The following is a 19,661-nucleotide window of genomic DNA, read 5'->3' on the forward strand; positions in this document are numbered from 1 at the left end:
AACTTGCACTCGAGCTGTGATAAAATCTTTATAGATATTCATAGAACTACATAAAATCTCATGACAAGTCACTTCTAATGAACTAGTTACCCTTAACCAGCATCTATTTGTTAACTCTCAACATCCCAATATTTTCAGCCAATGAGGATCGGTTACTTGACAAAATCAAGGAGTCTAATATATGCTAGTCTTACAAACTTGATAAATCAAGGATGTTGTTGGTAAATTAAATTTTGATTAGTATTGATATTGTAATTTGTGTATATTTGAGTAATATTATTTTGATTAGTGTTGATATGATTATGGATGCTGATATTATTTTGTCGAAATTAAATTTTGATGGGTGTTGATATTGATTGTCCCGATATTATAATTTTGCACAGATTTTTTAAATATTAAGATATATAAACCATAGAATTAAATTTTCATGTCTAATTTACTAATGGAAATTAATTTCCTTTGTTAAATATACTAATGATCAAAACTTTTGTGTTCGAAATTTTCAATCACTAATAGCAATTGGCGATCAAAATTTCGATCCCTTAATAGGTGTTTTTCTTGTAATGTTAGGCATCGACCCGATATTTGTCAGCTTCTTTCCGTTCAACTTTTTCGCTTAGTAAAAGATCACTATTCGTAAGAAAATAAGCGACATTGTTCATCGATCGTTGTCTTTGACTCGGACAAAGGTTGCTTTCTCCAAGAAAATGCAAACGCAATTCGAAATGATCTTTGCTTCAGACGCATGAAACATTATCGTGCCAATAGGATCAAGGGTAAAATGAAAATTGAACCCATGAAATTTAGGAAATTATAGTATATTATTTATATTTAATAAATAATTTTTATATTTTCTATTAAAATATAATTATCATAATAAAAAGTCCAATGTAAACTCTGAATGCACATATAATATAAAATATCGGATAATATGACAAAATCTATAAATAACAAGTGGATGATGTTGATATGGTTGGTGATTTTTGAGCAAGTGGTTGGTTTGGTAATAAATTAATTAATAATTAAAAGAAATTAATGTATTTATTATTATTAATAAATGCAGAAAAACTAAGTAAGTGGTTGGTTTGCTATTAAATTAATTAATTTATTGTTAATAAATGAATTGAATAAGACGTGCATTAAATGAAACGAAGTTTGTCAAAATGATGCATCAAATTATATTTTAAAATTTTAAAATTATTGTGGTTATGATTTATGGAATAAAACATTAATCTGCAATAAATCCTCTTCCCTTCGAATTAACAGGTCCAGTATTTAAGTGATCGAGGACTTTCCTAGGAGAAGCAATCCCACGATCTCCCCTCCGAATCGGCGATGGCTGGTGCCCAGTGCTGCGAGAACCCCCCGGTGTTGACCTCCGCCTTCGGTGAAGGATCCGTCGTGGAGAGCCTCGGAGGTCTCAAGGCCTACACCGTTGGCTCCCCCAGTCGCAACGCCGCCGTCGTGCTGGTCTCCGATATTTTCGGTAGGTCTTCGGCCCGTTCTCCCTCATCGTTCTCTCGTTTATGAGAAAGCTTGTTTATAAGATATGCCGTACCGGTCGTGTGTGGAGCAAGATTTCATTATGTAGATGATTAGGAGAGGATCAACTCATAGTGTCTGTCCTATTTTTTAGGCACGATATTCGGTGAAAAATCATAATTTGAACTAATTTATAACGTAGTAGACTGATAGGTAGGCAAACGGATGATGGATAGAAAGTCAACTCACTTTACTGTTATACATATGTATGCTTATATAAACTTTGTTGCTACTGTTTTCATGTGTTTGCATTTGACCAACATGTAGAATGCCTTCCCTAACAAATTCATCCTTTTGCAGGGTATGAAGCACCGAACTTGAGGTATGTAGCAGAAAGTTGTGTTAATCTGCAAGTTAATAACTAACCGGCCAGGATGGGCCGAGCACGATTAATCATAGGCTGCTTACTACGTGGCTTTATTTACACCATTGATTAGCATCTTTGTTCTATTAATATACGTAATTTTCCCCCTTTCTTGAAAGTAGTAGTTTTATGCCTGCAATATTATAAATCCATAATCCACCTGTTTCTGATTTCTTTTTGTCAATTATGCACCATTAGAACTTAGAACCTCTGAAATCATCAGAATGACTTTCTATTTCATTCAAGCTATGGAGTTTTATGTAATCCATAGAATCTTCGCAATCAGGATTGTTATGGGCATTCTTACCCCAGACAAGAAAGTCAAACCTCGTCCCACTGAGAAGGGATACATCAGATTGAAGAGATGGGCGTAACCTCCTGACTCACCGGTCTTCTTGGTGAAGGTCGACTAATTGTTTTACCGGTGAAGGTCGACTGACCCGTTTTACGGTGAAGATCGACTGATCTGTCTTTCTCATGAAGACCGACTGACCTTGACTCGCCCGTCCTCCTTGAGGCTCGACCCCTAGGTGATTCGGCTCCCTCAACCCAATGCTTATCACCTCAGCAGGTCAAGCCCTTTGACACCCAATAACAACATGAGCAGCACGTGAGTTGGCATGGCACGTATGGGGCATAGCATGACGTTGTACCACGATCTGCGATTAATGCAGTATGACCTTTTACCATATGGGATGTAGAGGATGGGACATTGTCTCTACCGTGGATGTGACATCCCACCCCTATTGCACTATATAAAAGGAGTCCGCTCTCATAAGCGAAGGTATGCATGCACACCCTTACATCTGTATATGCTCATCTACTGTTCTTCTTCTCAACCTCCCCCGCGGGAGACCAAATTTGTATGTCGGTGTGGCTGAGTTAAGGCATCCTCTGGCCTCCCTTTCTAACTCTCCTCTCTTAAATTTCACAGGCTCTCCAGTCGGTCTAGCTATCCCTGAGTTTTCAATGACCCCGTCTCACGGAAGTCAATTGTCCGGTGGCTCATCTCGACAACGATCTCAAGCAAGAACAAATCTTATATTATAGGCATCCTTACCTGGGGTAAGAAAGTCAAACCTTGTCCCACTGGGAAGGGACACGTCGTATTGAAGAGATGAATGTAATCACCCAAGACGTCCCTTCTGCTACTTCAAAAGTGCTAGTAAGTGTTTTCTCTCAAGGGTTAGTAGAAAAGAATTTCTTTTAGTCCTTAGTAAAGAAACTCTTGATGAATTTTGATACCTTATTGAGCCAAGCCGTCAAATATGTCAATGTGGAGGAAGCTCAGTCAGCTAGGAGGAAGGATATAGACTCAAGTCACTATCAGATACCAACCTGAACCGCTCCAGCCATCACTCAATTAGAGCACAGAGCACTTCCACAACCTTTACGAAGGATAGATGCAGGTCACCATCAACACTTGCTCGAACCGACGGAAAAGTCATACAGACAATGGATGTTAGCCCTGGCTCTGCCTCCAAAGTCAAGTGATGGCTTCCTCGTTTTTGCATCTATCACCAATCTAGAAGTCATTCCACGTAAAAATGCTACTAGTATGCCAGGGAGCTTCGTCGAACCGTAGATCAGTGCTCCATGAATTGAACTCCCCCTTCCCAACCTCGTCAGCCCTCAAGTGGCCATTTTCCCTTGGGCCAAGCCCGTCACTCTCCTACCTGAGCTGGCAGGTGAGAGTGTTCCCCTAGACAATCAGCTCCGCTCACTCACACCACCCAAAGAAGGCCCCGAGAACCAGTTCGATTCGATCGGGAAGCTCATTGAGATGATAACAAAGATAATGCTCCCTTGGGTGATATCCATATGATCTCAGGAGGCTCGACGGGGAGAGATTCTAATTAAGCCCGAAAAGCTAATGGTCGACGGCTCGAGAATTATAATGTCAGTATTGGCTAGAGGCAAGGAGGAGGCCCTCAAATAGGCTTTGGGCCCCAAGATTTGAGAAGGGTGGAAGCCCCTCGTGAGGATGCTTTGGTAATTCATGTCACCATAGCTAACTATAATGTTGCTAGAGTGTTCATTGATACAGGTAGCTCTGTGAATATCATCTTTAAAAGGGCATTCGACCAAATGCAGATAGAGGAAGTTGAGTTGTGACCCATGACTACCTCTTTCACCTTTACAGTCATCGAGGCACCTTTCGCCTATAATGATCTTGGGAAGGCCTACCCTGTGCACATTCCAAGCCGTGGTGTCTACATTTCACCAAAAATAAAATTTCCTATAGGAGATCAAGTTGGAGTGGTCGAAGGAGATCAAGTGAAGGCTAGGAAATATTATGTGGAAATGGTCCAAATGGACATGCGAAAAAGTCAAAGAATCCAATGCGGTGAAATATAAGTAGTGCAAGATGTGCCTATCTTTCGAATAGGTGAGGGATAAGAACAAATACAGATTCATCTCGAGCGGGCAAAGTCAACTATTCAGGTCGTTATGGATCTGCCTCCCGAGATCAAACAAGGATTGAGTGTCACCTCTCCTGCCATCATGATGTCTTTGTTTGGATGACCAAAGACATCATGGTGTTTCTCCGATAATAATGAGGCATCGACTCAACATACTCCCTGAGGCAAGACCTATCAAGCAGAAAAGAGGGCATTTTGGGCTGAGTAGAATAAGGTGATTTGAGCAGAAGTTAACAAATTGCTAGAAGTCGGACACATTCAGAAGATTCAATTCCCAACCTGGCTATCCAACGTGATGTTAGTACCTAAGTCAGAGAACAAGTGGTGAGTCTATGTGGACTCAAGGACCTCAACAAAGTTTGCCCGAAGGATTGTTACCCCCTTCCTCGCATCGACCAATTGGTGGATTCAACAGTTGGGTGCAAGTTTATTTGCATGTTGGATGTATATCAAGGCTATCATCAAATTCCTTTAGCTGTTGAAGATCAGGAAAAGGTTAGTTTTGTCGCCTCAGATGGAACTTTTTGCTATAATATTATGTCATTTAGACTGAAGAATGCAGGAGTCACTTATCAACGTTTAATGGACCAAGCGTTCCAACGCCAAATCGGGTGGAATATTGAAGTATATGTGGATGATATTCTAATAAGACTGCTCGAGCTGAGAGCTTGATCCCTGATGTGGAGGAAATGTGTAACACGCTGCGAAGATATGGACTTAAGCCGAATCCTAGTAAGTGTATTTTGGAGTCAAGATGGGACGGCTCCTCGATTACGTGGTGATGGAATGGGGAATTGAAGTTAATCCAGAAAAGGTCAAGCTCTCCTGAACATGACTCCTCGCAATCTCCGAGAAGCTCAAAGGCTCGTTGGTCGCATTACTGTCCTTTCCCGATTTATCTCTCCGTCGGTAGATAGGTGAAAGGAATTTACCCTTCTTTAAAGTACTCTGCAAGGCCGATCAATTTGAATGATATGAGAATTGTGATAAAGATTTCACGGATCTCAAAAATTATCTATTGCATCTACCTCTCCTGTCCAAGTCATTGCTTGGGGAACGACTATGAGTGCACTTATCTATGATCGAGTGGGCTGTCGGATCCGCCCTTATCAGACAAGAGGGTCAGATACAACATCCAATTTATTTCTCAAGTCATTTGTTGAAAGCAGATATACAGGCTTAGAGAAGTTAGCCTAGGGATTGGTCTTAATGACTTGCCGACTGAGACCCTGCTTCCCGTCTCATCTTATTATGGTGCTTACTAACAACACCCTAGGGTGGGTACTAACCAATCTAAAGGCCTTGGGAAGATTAATCAAGTGGACTACGGAGCTGGGCGAATATGATATTCAATATCAACCTCACACGGCCATTAAAGCCAAGCCCTAGTAGACTTCCTGATCAAAATCCATGGACAAGAACCTGATGGCATATGGAGAATCTTTGTAGATGGATCAGTGTCTAAGCAAGGCAACGACGTCAGAGGTCCTATTGATATCACCCCGAGAGGATGTGCTCCAATTATCCATTCGATTAAATTTTCAAGCCTCTAACAATAAATCTGAATACGAAGCCTTGTTGGTCGGTCTCCAAGCTGCTAAGCAAGTCGGAGCTTCTCGAGTCGTTATCTATTCAGATTCTCAGTTGGTGGCCTAGCAGATAAAAGGGAGCTTTGAAGTCAAGAATGATCGACTGAAGTGATATCGTCAAGGCTTTCAAAAGACCAAGAGTTGATTTTCAAGAAGTTAACCTACAGAAGATCCTTTGCACCAAAAATCACAAGGTGGATGAGTTAGCCAAGATGGTGAGTTCACTAGCTACTTGGACATCAAATGACCCGGTAGCTCAAGTCCTCTTGATCGCTCAAATTGATCAACACCCCAAATCAAGAAGAGCAAGGGGATTAGGGGTCTCCTTTCGTGTCCTTTCTGCAAAAAGGAGATATACCCCTTGATCCGGTGCAAGCTTGTTTCCTCAAAAGAAGAGCTACTCAATTCACATTGATCGGCAATAGCCTATATCGGCGTGCTTTTTCGCGTCCCCCTACCCAAACGCTTGAACCTTGATGATGCTAAGTATGTTATGCAGGAGATTCACCAAGGCTATTGTAGGAATAACATTGGGGGCCAAACACTAGCTCGAAAGGTCCTGTTAGTCGGATATTTTTGGCTCGCCTTGCAGACTGATACAACCCGCCTGGTTGCCACTTGTGTTCACTGCTAAAAACATCAGTCCATCATTAGGCATCCCGTCGAATTCCTGAAAACTACAACTGCTTCTTGTCCCTACAACCAATTAGGGATGGACATAGTCAACCCTTTCCCGACCGAACCTCAGCAAAAGAAATTCCTCTTAGTGGTCGTTGACTACTTCTCCAACTAGGTTGAGGCTGAAGTCTTGGCTCGTATAACGGTGGATGCAATATTCAAATTTCTTTAGAAGAATATTATTTGCCGGTATAGTATACCTCACAAACTTGTCTTCGATAATGGTCGACAATTTATTGAGAGAGTGGTGCAAAGGATACGACATTCAACAAGCATTTACTTCGATCGCCTACCCGCAAAACAATGGACAGACTAAAGTGGTCGATCAGGAAATAGTTCGTGGGCTCAAGATCAAGCTCGATCATGTAGGGAGCAGTTGGGTAGAGGAGTTACTAGGCATCCTTTGGTCCTATCGTACAACACCTCGCAAGAATACCAACATGACTCCATTTCATCTGATATACGGGGGTGAAGTAGTTGTCCCAGTTGAGGTAGGGGTCGAGTCCGCTCGGAGGGCATGTATGATCAAGACAACACCGATCGACGACTCCTTAAGCTTGATCTAATCAGTGAAACATAAGATAAAACAGCTGTTCGCCTAGCGGCCTACGACAGAGAATGTGTCTTATATATAACAAAAGAGTCATTCCTCACGGCTTCCAAGTCGGCGACCTAGACTGGAAGAAAGTTAAACCCGTTGGAGAGATTGGCAAGCTAGCGCCTCAGTGGGGAGGCCCTTATCCAGTCACTCAAAAGTTAAGTTCAAGAGCCTACTACTAGCTTGATCCCAAAGGCAAGGAATTAAATCGGCCTTTGAACACCGCTCACTTGAGGCCCTATCGAGTTTGGTAAACTTGGGTATCCTACGGGTGTTCTTTGAGTGTGCTTAGTTATCACCACTATGTACATCTCGCTTCGTTTATGTCAATGAAGATATCCCCCATTCAAGTAGGTTGTCTCCCTGAGTTTCATTAGTCCCCTAGTCTCAGACGAGCGATGTTTATCAGCAATTGCCCTTTTCAGAGTCAAATTTCTCCCTATTCGAACATAGTCGCGAATCGAATTTCATTATTCCCTGGTCTCAAACCAGTGGCATTCATCAGTAATTGCCCTTTTTAAAACCTAAACTCTCGCGACTCGGATATAGTTGCAGATCGAGTTTCATTATTCCCTTGGTCGAAGACCAACGACATCCATAAGCAATTATCCTTTTCAGGGTCCAATCTCTCCTGACTCGGACATAGTCGTGGATCAAGTTTCAATATTCCCTTGGTTTTAAACAAGCGGGCTCCATCAGCAATTATCCTTTTCAGGGCTCAAACTCTCCCAACTCAAACATAGTCACAGATTGAATTTCATTATTCTCCTGGTCTTGGACCAGTGACGTTAGTCAATAATTGTCCTTTTCAGGGCCCAAACTCTCCCGACTCGGATATAATCGCGGATCGAGTTTCATTATTCCTCTGGTCTTGAACAGTGGCATCCATCAGCAATTGTCCTTTTCAGGGTCCAAACTCTTCCAACTCGGATATAGTCGTGTATCAAATTTCATTATTCCCCTAATCTCGAATCAGTGGTGTCCATCAGCAATTGTCCTTTTTAGGATCCAATCTCTCCTAACTCAGACATAGTCGCGGATCGATTTTCCTATTCCTCTAATCTCGAACTAGCAATATCCATCAGCAAATGCCCTTTTTATGACCCAAACTCTCCTGACCCAAACATAGCCACGGATCAAGTTTCATTATTCCAAGATCTTGGATCAGCGACGTCTATCGGCAATCGCCCCTTTGAGGGAATTCGAAAAGAAAGATATTAAAGGACTCAAAGCATTACAAAGACATTTTATTAATTGAAAAAGCCCCCAGGGAGCATTACAAACAGTCTAGGACAAAGGATTACAATGTCATCACTAGCCGGTCTTCTCTAAGCCAGGCAGCTCAGCCCACACCTTGGCTATGTCTAGAAATCCCAAGGGGGTGCCCAAGGTAGCAGCCCAGCCTTATGAACTTGTCGTAGAACACCTTCGAAGCCGTACTGCAACATCTTGGCGATTTTAACCCCCAGCATGTCAGTAAACTCTTCGGACTCCAGTCATTCCTTCCGATTAACCCAACGCTCTTCTTCACCTTTTCTATAGTTCTCCCCTTCAGCTCGAGCAAGTTCTAGCTCTGCCTCCAGTCGTCCTTGGCTTTCTATAGCCTTTATGGCCTACTACGTGCTGCTGGGCTTTCTGCTCAGCAAGTTGTCTCCTTATGTTGTTTAACTCTGTCCCTAGTAAAGCTACCCGAGCCACTGGCCTTTTTCGCTCTTGTTCTAGAAGAGTCACTCGGGTCTGCAATACTTCTTGCTGCTTAGTTGTAGCCCTCTCCAACTCCCGTTCTAAGGTAGCCACTTTCGCCCTAGCCGCGTCAAGTTCCTCCCTTTATTGCTCAAATGTCGTTCCCTGCAATTGCGCCTCTTGCCGGTCGTGAATTACCTCAGTCATAACCATTTCCACCTCTTGGTTAGGTTGTGACACCCTAGCCTCCAACTCAATTACTCTGCCTTGCATCACTTGAAAATGCTTGAGTAGGTGAGACAGTCGATTGTGGGTCTCTAGATGCTCTAACTACAACTGCAATATTAAGATGTTACTCAACTTATAGCTTTAACCAGTACAAATTACCACTGAGGGCATACCTTCAACATAGAGTGGTTGATCCGATGACTTATCTCCAGTAGGTCCACCTTCTTGAACACCTCTGGACCAGTCATTGCCTTGATGTAGGCCAGCTAGTTGAATCTCTTTGTTCATCCAGTCCTCGTGCTAGGTTCGGCTTCCGCAGGGGAGGTCGGTAGACCTGAGTCTGAAGAAGTGATGACCCTCGATTCAGGAAGGGTCGACCCAAGAGGAGTTGGCTCGATCGCTTCAGATATAGGCCTCGAGGCAGAAACCTCTCTTCTCTCTAGAGTGCCCTCTTAACTGGCAATGTTCCTCGGACTGTTCGATGTAGCGTCGATCGGAGCTAGTGGCTCGTTCAACATCGACGTAGGAGCTAGAGAAGGCCGCCTCTTTACCCTTTCACCCGAGTGATTAGAGAGAGATTGTCGGTCCCTCTTTTTGGTTTCGAGGTTGAGGGCATTTCCAGTGCCACCTCGGTCACCTAAGCAGCTTCCACCGGTCCTTCCTCGATACTCAAACCTTCGGTAGACGAAAGGAGGACCGCTGCTAAAGGTGTCCCACTCAAATTCTCGATCTCCTCGGGAATGTCCTCTAACACCTCTAGGGTCACTAGGGTTTCGAACCCGAGTTCATTTTAGATGCTTGTTTATGGAGGCATCCATCAGTATATCTGCTGCACGATTATACCAATGCTCAATTAATAATCACAAACATAAAGTAACGAGAATAACTTATCGAGTGGTTGAGGTAAGTCGGTGTCGATCGGACACAGGCGGCTGCGATAGAGTAGACCTTCCTCGACCACCAACTTTGTCACATCAAAGCGCAGGTCGGTCAAAAGTTCCATCACTTCTTGATAGACTGACTCATTTTTGAATAGGCCTATAGGCAAACTGTCACTTAGTCGGGTAGGTCAGTAGAGTAGGGGTCGTACGAAAAAAAACCGAGCCTTCAAACCCCTAGGCTTCAAACCCTTATAGGAACTAGGAAACTTGCCCAGAAAATGACAGTCCGGCCTCGCCATAAGATAAAAGACTCTTTGCTCCATCCGCTTTGGTTAGAAAAAATAGTGGAAGATGACGGGGCACAAAGGGATCTGATACACTTAAAACACTATGCTTATCCCACGTAGCAATTAGAAGGAATTAGGCGCTAACTGTTGGAGGGGGATATGGAAGTAGGTAGATGTGTCTTGAAAGAACTTAGGGATAGGGAAGCGGAGATCACTGGCTAGTTGACCATAAAAGAAAGCAATAAAGCCTAGGGGTGGTTCATGGGATCACTGGTCGGGTGTCGGTATGGTCTGCCGACACGCTGAATATATTTCTAATCTCGCTCCTAACCTCCCGGGTGATGGTCGACCTCATCGACGTGTACCAGGGACTCACAAATCCCTCAACTGTCATACTTAGGTCTTAATTTATGAAAGAGAGGCAAGATGACTTACGAGCTAGCAAGGATGCTGAAGCTTCGCAAGCAAGGGGGAGGGAGATAACCTGAAGACACAAAGGACAAAGCAGCACAACAACGAATGACGATGCCACTCACCCTTCTCCTAAACCTAACATATATACATGAGCGATACCCGGCCACATCATCCGATCTAGGAGGTGAAAGGTGGGATGAAACCCTCACCATGGATCCTTGCCCAGTATCCCATAGGATCTGATTGATTATGACGATCCTGTTGCCGCCTCGTTCGTCCTGTCTATGGCACATCACTACTACTGATGGACCTTGGAAATAACACATCTCGGGATGGGTCACATCTCTTGCCTTGAATGGCCTTGAGGGCCTTTAATATTGAATGTGGCCTCAGTAGAGGAGGGCCGCCCTATCATGTGACTTTCTTGACTCATGGTCGCATCATATTACTGGTTTAGTTAGTCCGACTCATGCCTCCTTCAACTAAATTATAAGGAGACTTATGTTATAGGCATCCTTATCCGGGACAAAAAAAGTCAGACCTCATCCCACTGAAAAGGGACACGTCAGATTGAAGAGATGGACGTAACCTCACGACTCACTGATCTTCCTCGTGAAGGTCGACTGACCCGTTTTACTGGTGAAGGCCAACTGACTCGTTTTACCGGTGAAGGCCAACTGACTCATTTTACCGATGAAGGTCGACTGACCCGTCTTCCTCATGAAGACCCACTGATCTGACTCGCCCGTCCTCCTTGAGGCCCAACCCCTAGGTGATTCGGCTCCTTCAACCCAACACCCATCACCTCAGCAGGCCAAATCCTTTGACACCCAATAATAGCATGAGCAACATGTGGGCTGGCATGGCACGTATGGGTCACATGATACACAACATGATGTGATACCACAATCTGCGATTAATGCAGTATAACCTTTTATAGTATGGGACGTAGAGGATGAGATATTTTCTCTACCGTGGATGGATGTGACATCCCACTAATATTGTACTATAAAGGAAGTCCGCTCTTGTAGGCAAAGGTATCGCGCACGCACACCCTTACATCTATATACGCTCATCTACTGTTCTTCTTCTCTACCTTCCTGTCGGAGACCTAACTTGAGCATCGGAGTGGCTAAGCCAGTGCATCCCCTAGCCTCCATTCTAACTCTCCTTCTCTTTTAAGCTTCACAAGCTCTCTAGTTGGTCTAACTATCCCTGGGTTTTCAACGACTTCGTCTCACAGAAGCCAACTGTCCAGTGGCTCATCTTGCGACGATCTTAGGTAGGAACAAATCTTATGTTATGGACATCCTTGTCCGGGACAAGAAAGTCTAACCTCGTCCCACTAGAAAGGGACATGTCGGATTGAAGAGATGGACATAACCTCCCGACTCACCGATTTTCCTCGTAAAAGGACCTGATTGCCGATTAACCCGTTTTACTGGTGAAGGCCGACTGACCCGTTTTACTGGTGAAGGTCGACTAACTCGTCTTTCTCATAAAGACCGACTGACCTCGCCCGTCCTCCTTGAGGCCCGACCCCTAGGTGATTCGGCTCCATCAACCCAACACTCATCACCTCAGCAGGCCAAACCCTTTGACACCTAATAACAACATGAGCGACATGTGGGCTTGCATAGCACGTATGGGTCACATGATACATAACATGACGTTGTACCACAATTTGCGATTAATACAGTATGACCTTTTACAGTATGGAACGTAGAGGATGGGATATTTTTTCTATCGTGGATGTGACATCCCACCCCTATTGCACTATATAAAAGGAGTCCGCTCTCGCAGGCAAAGATACACACACGTGCACGCACACCCTTACATCTATATATACTTATCTACTGTTCTTCTTCTCTACCTCCTCCATCGAAGGCCTAATTTAAGCGTTGGAGTGGCTGAGCCAGGGCATCCCTTAGCCTCCCTTCTAACTCTTTCTTAAGCTTCACAAGCTCTCTAGTCGGTCTAGTTATCCCTGGGTTTTCAATGACTCCGTCTCACAGAAGCCAGCTGTCCAGTGGCTCATTTTGCGACTATCTTAAGTAGGAACAAATCTTATGTTATGGACACTTGTCCGGGACAAGAAAATCAGACCTGCACGTGGACAAGGGCATGTCGGATTGAAGAGATGGATGTAACCTCCCGACTCACTGATTTTAGTGTGAAGGCTGACTGACCCGTTTTACTAGTGAAAGCTGATTTATTTGTCCTGGGAAACGGCGTCTTTCTCATAAAGACCGACTGATCCAACTCGCCCGTCCTCCTTGAGGCCCGACCCCTAGGTTATTCGATCCATTAACCCAACGCTCATCACCTTAGCAGGCCAAACCCTTTGACACCTAATAATAGCATAAGCGGCACGTGAACTTACATAGCACGTATGGGTCACATGATACACAACATGACGTTATACCATGATCTGCGATTAATGCAGTATGACCTTTTACAGTATGGAACATAGAGGATGAGATATTTTTTCTACTGTGGATGTGACATCCCACCCCTATTGCACTATATAAAAGTAGTCCGCTCCGAGCAAAGATACCCACACGTGCACGCGCACCTTTACATCTATATACGCTCATCTCCCCCACGGAGGCCTAATTTGAGGTGGCTTCCCTCTACCTCCCCCACGGAGGCCTAATTCGAGCATCGGAGTGGCTATGTCAGGGCATCCCCTAGCCTCCCTTCGCCCTAACTCTTCTTCTTTGCGACACGGAGCTTCACAAGCTCTCAGTCAGTCTAGTTATCCCTGGGTTTTCAATGACTCCGTCTCACAGAAGCTAGTTGTCCAATGGATCATCTCACGGTGATCTCAGGCAGGAACAAGGATGATTCAAAATGTGTACTTGTCTCTATGGACTTGAATAGTGCACGTTGACAAGTGCACTACTTGGAAATGTTGCATCCTGGGAGGCCCTTTAGCATATTAGTGTGGGTGGTAATTTAGCAGGAAGCATGCAGTCTAGATGGACATTGTTTCTTGGCCACTATCCTTTTCTGGTTCATCATTCATTATTGATGATGATTTGATTCTCTTTTCGCAGATAAAAGGTTCTACATTATTGATAATTGTTAATGCTCTAAACATTGAAATTTTAGTATGTTCAAGTTGACATATATCTACTTCTGTTTGAAGGAAACTAGCTGATAAAGTTGCAGCTGCTGGATTCTCGGTGGTAGTTCCTGATTTTTTCTATGGGGATCCATATGTACCAAATCCGGAGAAACCCTTACCGGCTTGGTTGGAAGACCATGGGACGGTATGTTGCTACTCCTTTTGGCAAAGAAATAACTGTAACTTTTCATTTAGGAATGAGATGGGATCTACAATCTCTCCATTGAATATTTAGTTCACATACAATTTTCATCAATTTTCATTTTTTTGTGTTTGTAGCTCCGTAGGCTTAAACAACAGTGATTTCGTGATAGAAGATGCATGACATGCAATATTTGGTCTGACCACTAACAAGAAGTTTATATGAATTCTGCTGTTTATTGGTCTGTAGCTGTTACATGGTGAATTCTTAACTGATTCAAGAGATTGATAGTCCATTTTATCATGCATATTATGTGGAAGCAACTGTTCCTGAGTTAGATATTTCATCCTTAAATTTCTTTAACACACTGCTCATGGTCTCTCAATTTGTTAGCATACTTTTGTCTTTGCTAAAGGGTGCAATGCTTAGTGTCATTCTCTTGAGCACTTATAGTTAAAACATTCTAATTTCTTGAACATTTTTTCCCTTTCATTGCGATAGCCTTTTGATTTCACATCTGCAATTCTTTTTTCTTTTCACAGTGATTTCTATTTATTAGCTTCAATTCTATTATAATTAGGTAGCTAGTCTTTGACGTAACCATACTCAACTTTTACCTTGTGCAGGACAAAGGTTTTGAAGATGCAAAATCTGTAATTGAATATTTGAAAAGTAAAGGCATACCTCTAATTGGGGCTGCTGGATTTTGCTGGGGTGGTGTGTTCGTTTATCCCTTTTCTAATTATATAGTCTCCATTAGCACAGTGCCTCTTCTTATTTCTTATAAACAACAACAAACAATTCTTTATTTCAATAAATATGGTCGGTTATATGGATCCTCCTATATTATTAGACTCAATCTCATACTATATCATCATCTATATTTAATATGAATTTTATCTTATTTTGTTATTGTAACTAAGTCTTTTTTTGTCTCTTTTCCTCTATGTATAGATTCTTATTTCCTATAAATTCTTCAAAACTTCTGATGCAATCTTGTCAGGCAAAGTGGTCACTGAACTTGCAAAGACTGCTGATTATGTCAATGCCGTGGTAATGCTACACCCATCATTTGTAAAGCTTGATGATATAAATGGTACTCAACCTACTGCTCACAATTATTCTACTTGTTCCAGTTAGTCAATTTGTTATTTGTAAGTGACTGAAGTGTCACCTACTTCATCTATCACTGCTTGTATGGTTTTTTACATGCAAGCAAATCTGACATGGAATTAAAACTGAAACTGCCTCCAGAGATAAAATGCCCCACTTCAATACTAGCAGCTGAGCATGACATGATCACTCCACAGGAAGTAATAAAGCAATTTGAGGAAATCTTATCTACAAGACCTGAGGTATGTTTCTTATGGATATTGGTTATAAGTTTCAGTTTCATATGCCTTTCTGCTTTACTTTATTGTTTGGATAGCCCACTTTAGAAATCAAATTTGCATTTCCATTCCCTGAAAAAAGTTCACTTTAAAAATCATTGGAAACATGATGGATTGTCAAGTTTAACTCAAATAGTAATCTCTGTCGATTTCATGGCCCAGAAACTCTTTGTCAACAAAATTTTTTTCTGATCTTTAAGCTTTAAAAAATCAAGTCAGGTGGATTTAAGTTAGCTGTTTAATAAATAAACTAAATATCTTTCATTTGTAATCGAAATTTAAATGTGATGATCCTGTCGTCCCAGGTGGAGAGTTTTGTGAAGATTTTTCCTGGTGTTGCTCATGGATGGACTGTTCGGTACGACACTGATGATGATGCAGCAGTCAAAAACGCTGGAGAAGCGCACAAGGATTTGTTGGATTGGTTTGAAAAATATCTAAAGTAGATGTTCGTTGTGATCTCATTGGAAGCACATAGGAGAAGTCCCTACTGCCTGGATGCTTGAAAATGACTGATAGTGTGACAATTTATACCTCGGGCTTTTGTTTGCATGGATCGATCATAGTTGTTTAAAGCTTGCTTGTGTAGATTGCGCAGTAATAAATAAAGAATTTATACACATTGTTGATCCCCTGACAAAATTTTAATGGATGCTCCCATTTGAGATCGCCTTTCAGACGAGTCGCCGGCCATTGGCTTGTAGGTTGATGGCCAAGGTGGTCCCCACGAGTAGCGAAGGAAGAGGACGATGGACTTTGACATGCCACCAAATGCTAAACTGCAAGAAAGAAGAAGAGGATAAGAACAGAGGCCAAGGGTGCTCTAGCTCAACCGTTCTGACGCTCAAGTTAGACCGGTGATGAAGAAGAGAAATGAAGAGAGCAGAGTCAGTCGAGCGCTATGTAAGACACTGAGGAGGCATAGCGCGGGCAGCAGAGAGAGAGAGCCCGAGCTGAGGTTGGTTGAGACGGGCCTTGAGGCTGAGACGGACCTTGATATGGTTAGGAGACTTAGTGGAGCCCTAGTTTGGACTCGGATCTCGGAATCAGATATTGAATTTGAGTTTTGAGAGAGGTCTGATATGGGATCCTAAACTGAACTGAATGTCGAGTCGGGTGTTGGGTCTTGAGTTGTGTCAGTTGTTGAGTCGGGCATTGGATCCCGATTTATACTGGCTGTCGAATTTGGCATTGGATCTCAATTTGCACCAGTTGCCGAGTTGAAGCTCTACCACCTTTCCAGAGTTAAAGTGTGAGCATGAAATGAAGTCGGGACACGAGACCAACCAAGTCAGTCAGTCCTGGAGTCCAATCTTCTATCCAACATGTCACCTAATAGGATCGGATCTTAACCTTCTAGATTAAATTATACCGACCCATAATAATAGACCTTATGAAATCATCCATCCAAATTCAGTTCAGTTCTATACTAAGCTCATCAGCCAACAGTGTCCACACAGAGGTCTGTTACATATATCTCCTAGTCATGTCAGTCTCATCTATTTGAGGTCAATAATCTAGTTCTATCGACAAAATTTACATGAGCTCGTTAACAAGGAAAATCAGAGAGGTCATTCAACATGAGAAATCGAAATTGCCCCACTTAAGGAATAAAGAGCCCCTTTTATTCTCATTAAAGTTGAAGTAAAATGCCTTTACAAGGATCAAAAAGGAACCATCAGTGAAAACATTCAGTGTCCAAACTTAGCCGCTTTGCATTATGACAAAAGGAAGGAAAGAAAAAACCTTGGAGTCAAGCTTGAGCTCCTACCGTCCTCGTCCTCTGTTGCTCGTTCACCCTAAATCCGATCCATCCATCTCGATCGCCTTGAAATTCAAATTAAATGAAGAATTGAAAGAAAATTAACTTGGGATGCAAAAAAGAAAAGGTAGAGTGGGATAGTGTAGGTCTAGATTTATATCACACACAACGGCCTGGCCGAGTTTTACTTACCAATTTAGCTCGTTGCCTATTTATTTAATTTAATGTGAATTTATACACGTACTGCATTATTTAAACAAATTTTTTTTTACCAGTAAAACCTGTTTATGAGGAATAAAGAAACTCAGATAACAAAGAACTTAGAAGAATAATTAATTACCTAGTCAGTTTAACACTCAGATAACAAAGAACCTAGAAGAATAATTATAATTAATTACCTTACCTAGTCGGTTTAGCACTCAGCAGCCCGCAGCCAGTCCGTAGCCCGTAAGATTCGGATTGGATGACACAGTAACCGCTCAAACTACCTGCAACGTTACGTTTCAAAGTTACTCCCCCTCCCTCCCATCCTTAATTTCCACTTTTCCAAGCCATGGCTTTCTCCTCCGATTCCTCCCCCTCCGCCATCAACGTCCCGGCGCTACCTCCGCAGCAGCCGCTGCCGCCGCCGCCGCCGCCGCCTCCTCCTCCGCCACCTCATTGCTTCCCTCCATCCCGCCATCACCTCGCTCCTTCACTTGCATTTCAACACGGAGCAGCCACGTGATTAATATTAATCTCCCTGATCACTACCAGCGCGCCCACGGGCTCTCTCATTTCCAGCACTCCTCGCCCGGCTCTTTCGCCGCCAGCACCCCGCCGCCGAAGCCCAAGGCGGCCCGCAGAAAGCCAGACCTCACCTCTGCCGCAGGCGCCGCCACCACCCCGCCATGCACCGAGTGCGGCAAGCGCTTCTCGTCCTGGAAGGCCCTCTTCGGCCACATGCGCTGCCACCCGGAGCGGCAGTGGCGCGGCATCAACCCCCCGCCGCACCTCCGCCGCCCCCCGCCCCCACAAGACCAGCAGTACTACTTCACCGCCGAAGAGCACGAGGTCGCCGCCAGTCTCCTCTTGCTCTCCCGCAGCCCTCCCGGAGGCGTGGCCACTACTACTCCCCTTTCCGCCGCGGATGAGCGTGGGAGCATTTGGCAGCGGACGTGCGGGGAGGGTGGTCGCCACGAGTGCGACGTCTGCTCCAGGGCCTTCTCCTCCAGCCAAGCGCTGGGAGGGCATAAGAGGTGTCACTTGGAGATGGATTGCCAAGAACTAGTAGGCCCCCCTTCAGTGGCCGTGGCCGGTCCCTCTTCGAGGAGGAGCTACATATGCGACCTCAACCTGCCGCCGCCTCCCGAAAACTCCGACAACAATAATAACCCCGCCGACATCTTGGACCTTAAATTAGGCATCTAACTGCCCTACGTTTTTTTTTGCTTTATTCAGTAACCTTAACGACGTGACTTGTGTTCACACTTCTGAAAGTTGATTCTATTTAAAGATTCCTCCTCTTCATTTGATGTAATAATTATCAATTGTTGTTGTGCAAAATGATCTTATACCATCTGGTATTTGAGGCAGCAATATCCAAACTATGACAATAAGCAAAAACCAAACTGCGACAAGGAGCAAAAGAAGGCTAATTGCCGGCCCGCGAGCTTGTCCACATTTAATAATGAAACTGATATGTAAGCTAGAGAGGACCACATAAAACATATAAAAGGTGCAACAACCACGCACGTAAGTGTGATACATACAGTTAAGTTTCATATTTTCCAACGCTACAATAAAGATAATCCAAGTGGATCATTAATTAATAATTTAATAGTTTCTTACTTGCCGCATCACAAAAGCCTTGAACGCCAAGTGCTGCTTCACAGAAGCTTTGATTTAGAAAAAAAAAAAAAGTGTTTGTAAGCACGTATTACTATTGAGTAGATCATGGAGCTCGACAACTGATCGAAGACTAGATGATACCTTGCTGGCAATGTTGCTAGAGAGCCAATCAAGTCCTTCATACAAGCCCTCACCGGATGTAGCACAAGTGCTTTGTATATACCTGGGAACAGATGTGTACAAAAGCCGGTCAAACGGAATTAACAAACACATTGAAAAGTTCCTAAGCAATCGATCATCTGCTAGGTATACGTAGATTTAACTCATGCAATCAGATTCACTAGCAAATGCTGACTTGTTATTTATTCGATGATGAGCATTAAGCATAGCATATCGAAATAATACAGCAAAACTATACCACAAGTTTGCAAAAAATGTGCCCAAATTATGACAATAATATCAAGTGTTCAACACATATACTGACACAAGCATAAACACTTGTTAATATGCCTAGCAAAGTAGAAATGAAGCTTGCTAAACTTTGAGCTAAGTACAACGCCAGCCAAAAGGATAGTGAAAAAATAAATCAATGTAGCCAACTTCAGGAAGGTGAAAAAAAAAAACATTATGATACTTTGCATCATCAGGAATGTGAGAATTGATGAACTAAAACTCATGATAAATCAAACAGTTCATAAGATGAACCTCACAGGTCAGAC

General features: G+C 43.2%; 1 protein-coding gene and 1 pseudogene across 1 annotated transcript; both read left to right on the forward strand.

Moving 5' to 3' along the window:
* Positions 1 to 1,281: 1,281 nt before the first annotated feature.
* On the forward strand, positions 1,282 to 15,972 carry LOC141833620 (endo-1,3;1,4-beta-D-glucanase-like). The gene is made up of 7 exons (XM_074721107.1): positions 1,282 to 1,486; positions 1,843 to 1,864; positions 13,839 to 13,962; positions 14,586 to 14,676; positions 14,963 to 15,055; positions 15,214 to 15,314; positions 15,656 to 15,972. The coding sequence occupies exons 1-7, from the start codon at positions 1,336 to 1,338 to the stop codon at positions 15,794 to 15,796; spliced, it is 723 nt and encodes a 240-aa protein (XP_074577208.1). The 5' UTR covers positions 1,282 to 1,335; the 3' UTR covers positions 15,797 to 15,972.
* A 1,693-nt stretch (positions 15,973 to 17,665) lies between these two features.
* Positions 17,666 to 18,522, forward strand: LOC141826845 (zinc finger protein ZAT3-like; annotated as a pseudogene).
* The last annotated feature ends 1,139 nt before the right edge of the window (positions 18,523 to 19,661 follow it).

Source organism: Curcuma longa, chromosome 1 (assembly GCF_044706935.1).
Source record: "Curcuma longa cultivar G26 ecotype Majalengka, Jawa Barat chromosome 1, ITB_CL_G26_1.1, whole genome shotgun sequence".
Lineage (NCBI taxonomy): Eukaryota > Viridiplantae > Streptophyta > Magnoliopsida > Zingiberales > Zingiberaceae > Curcuma > Curcuma longa.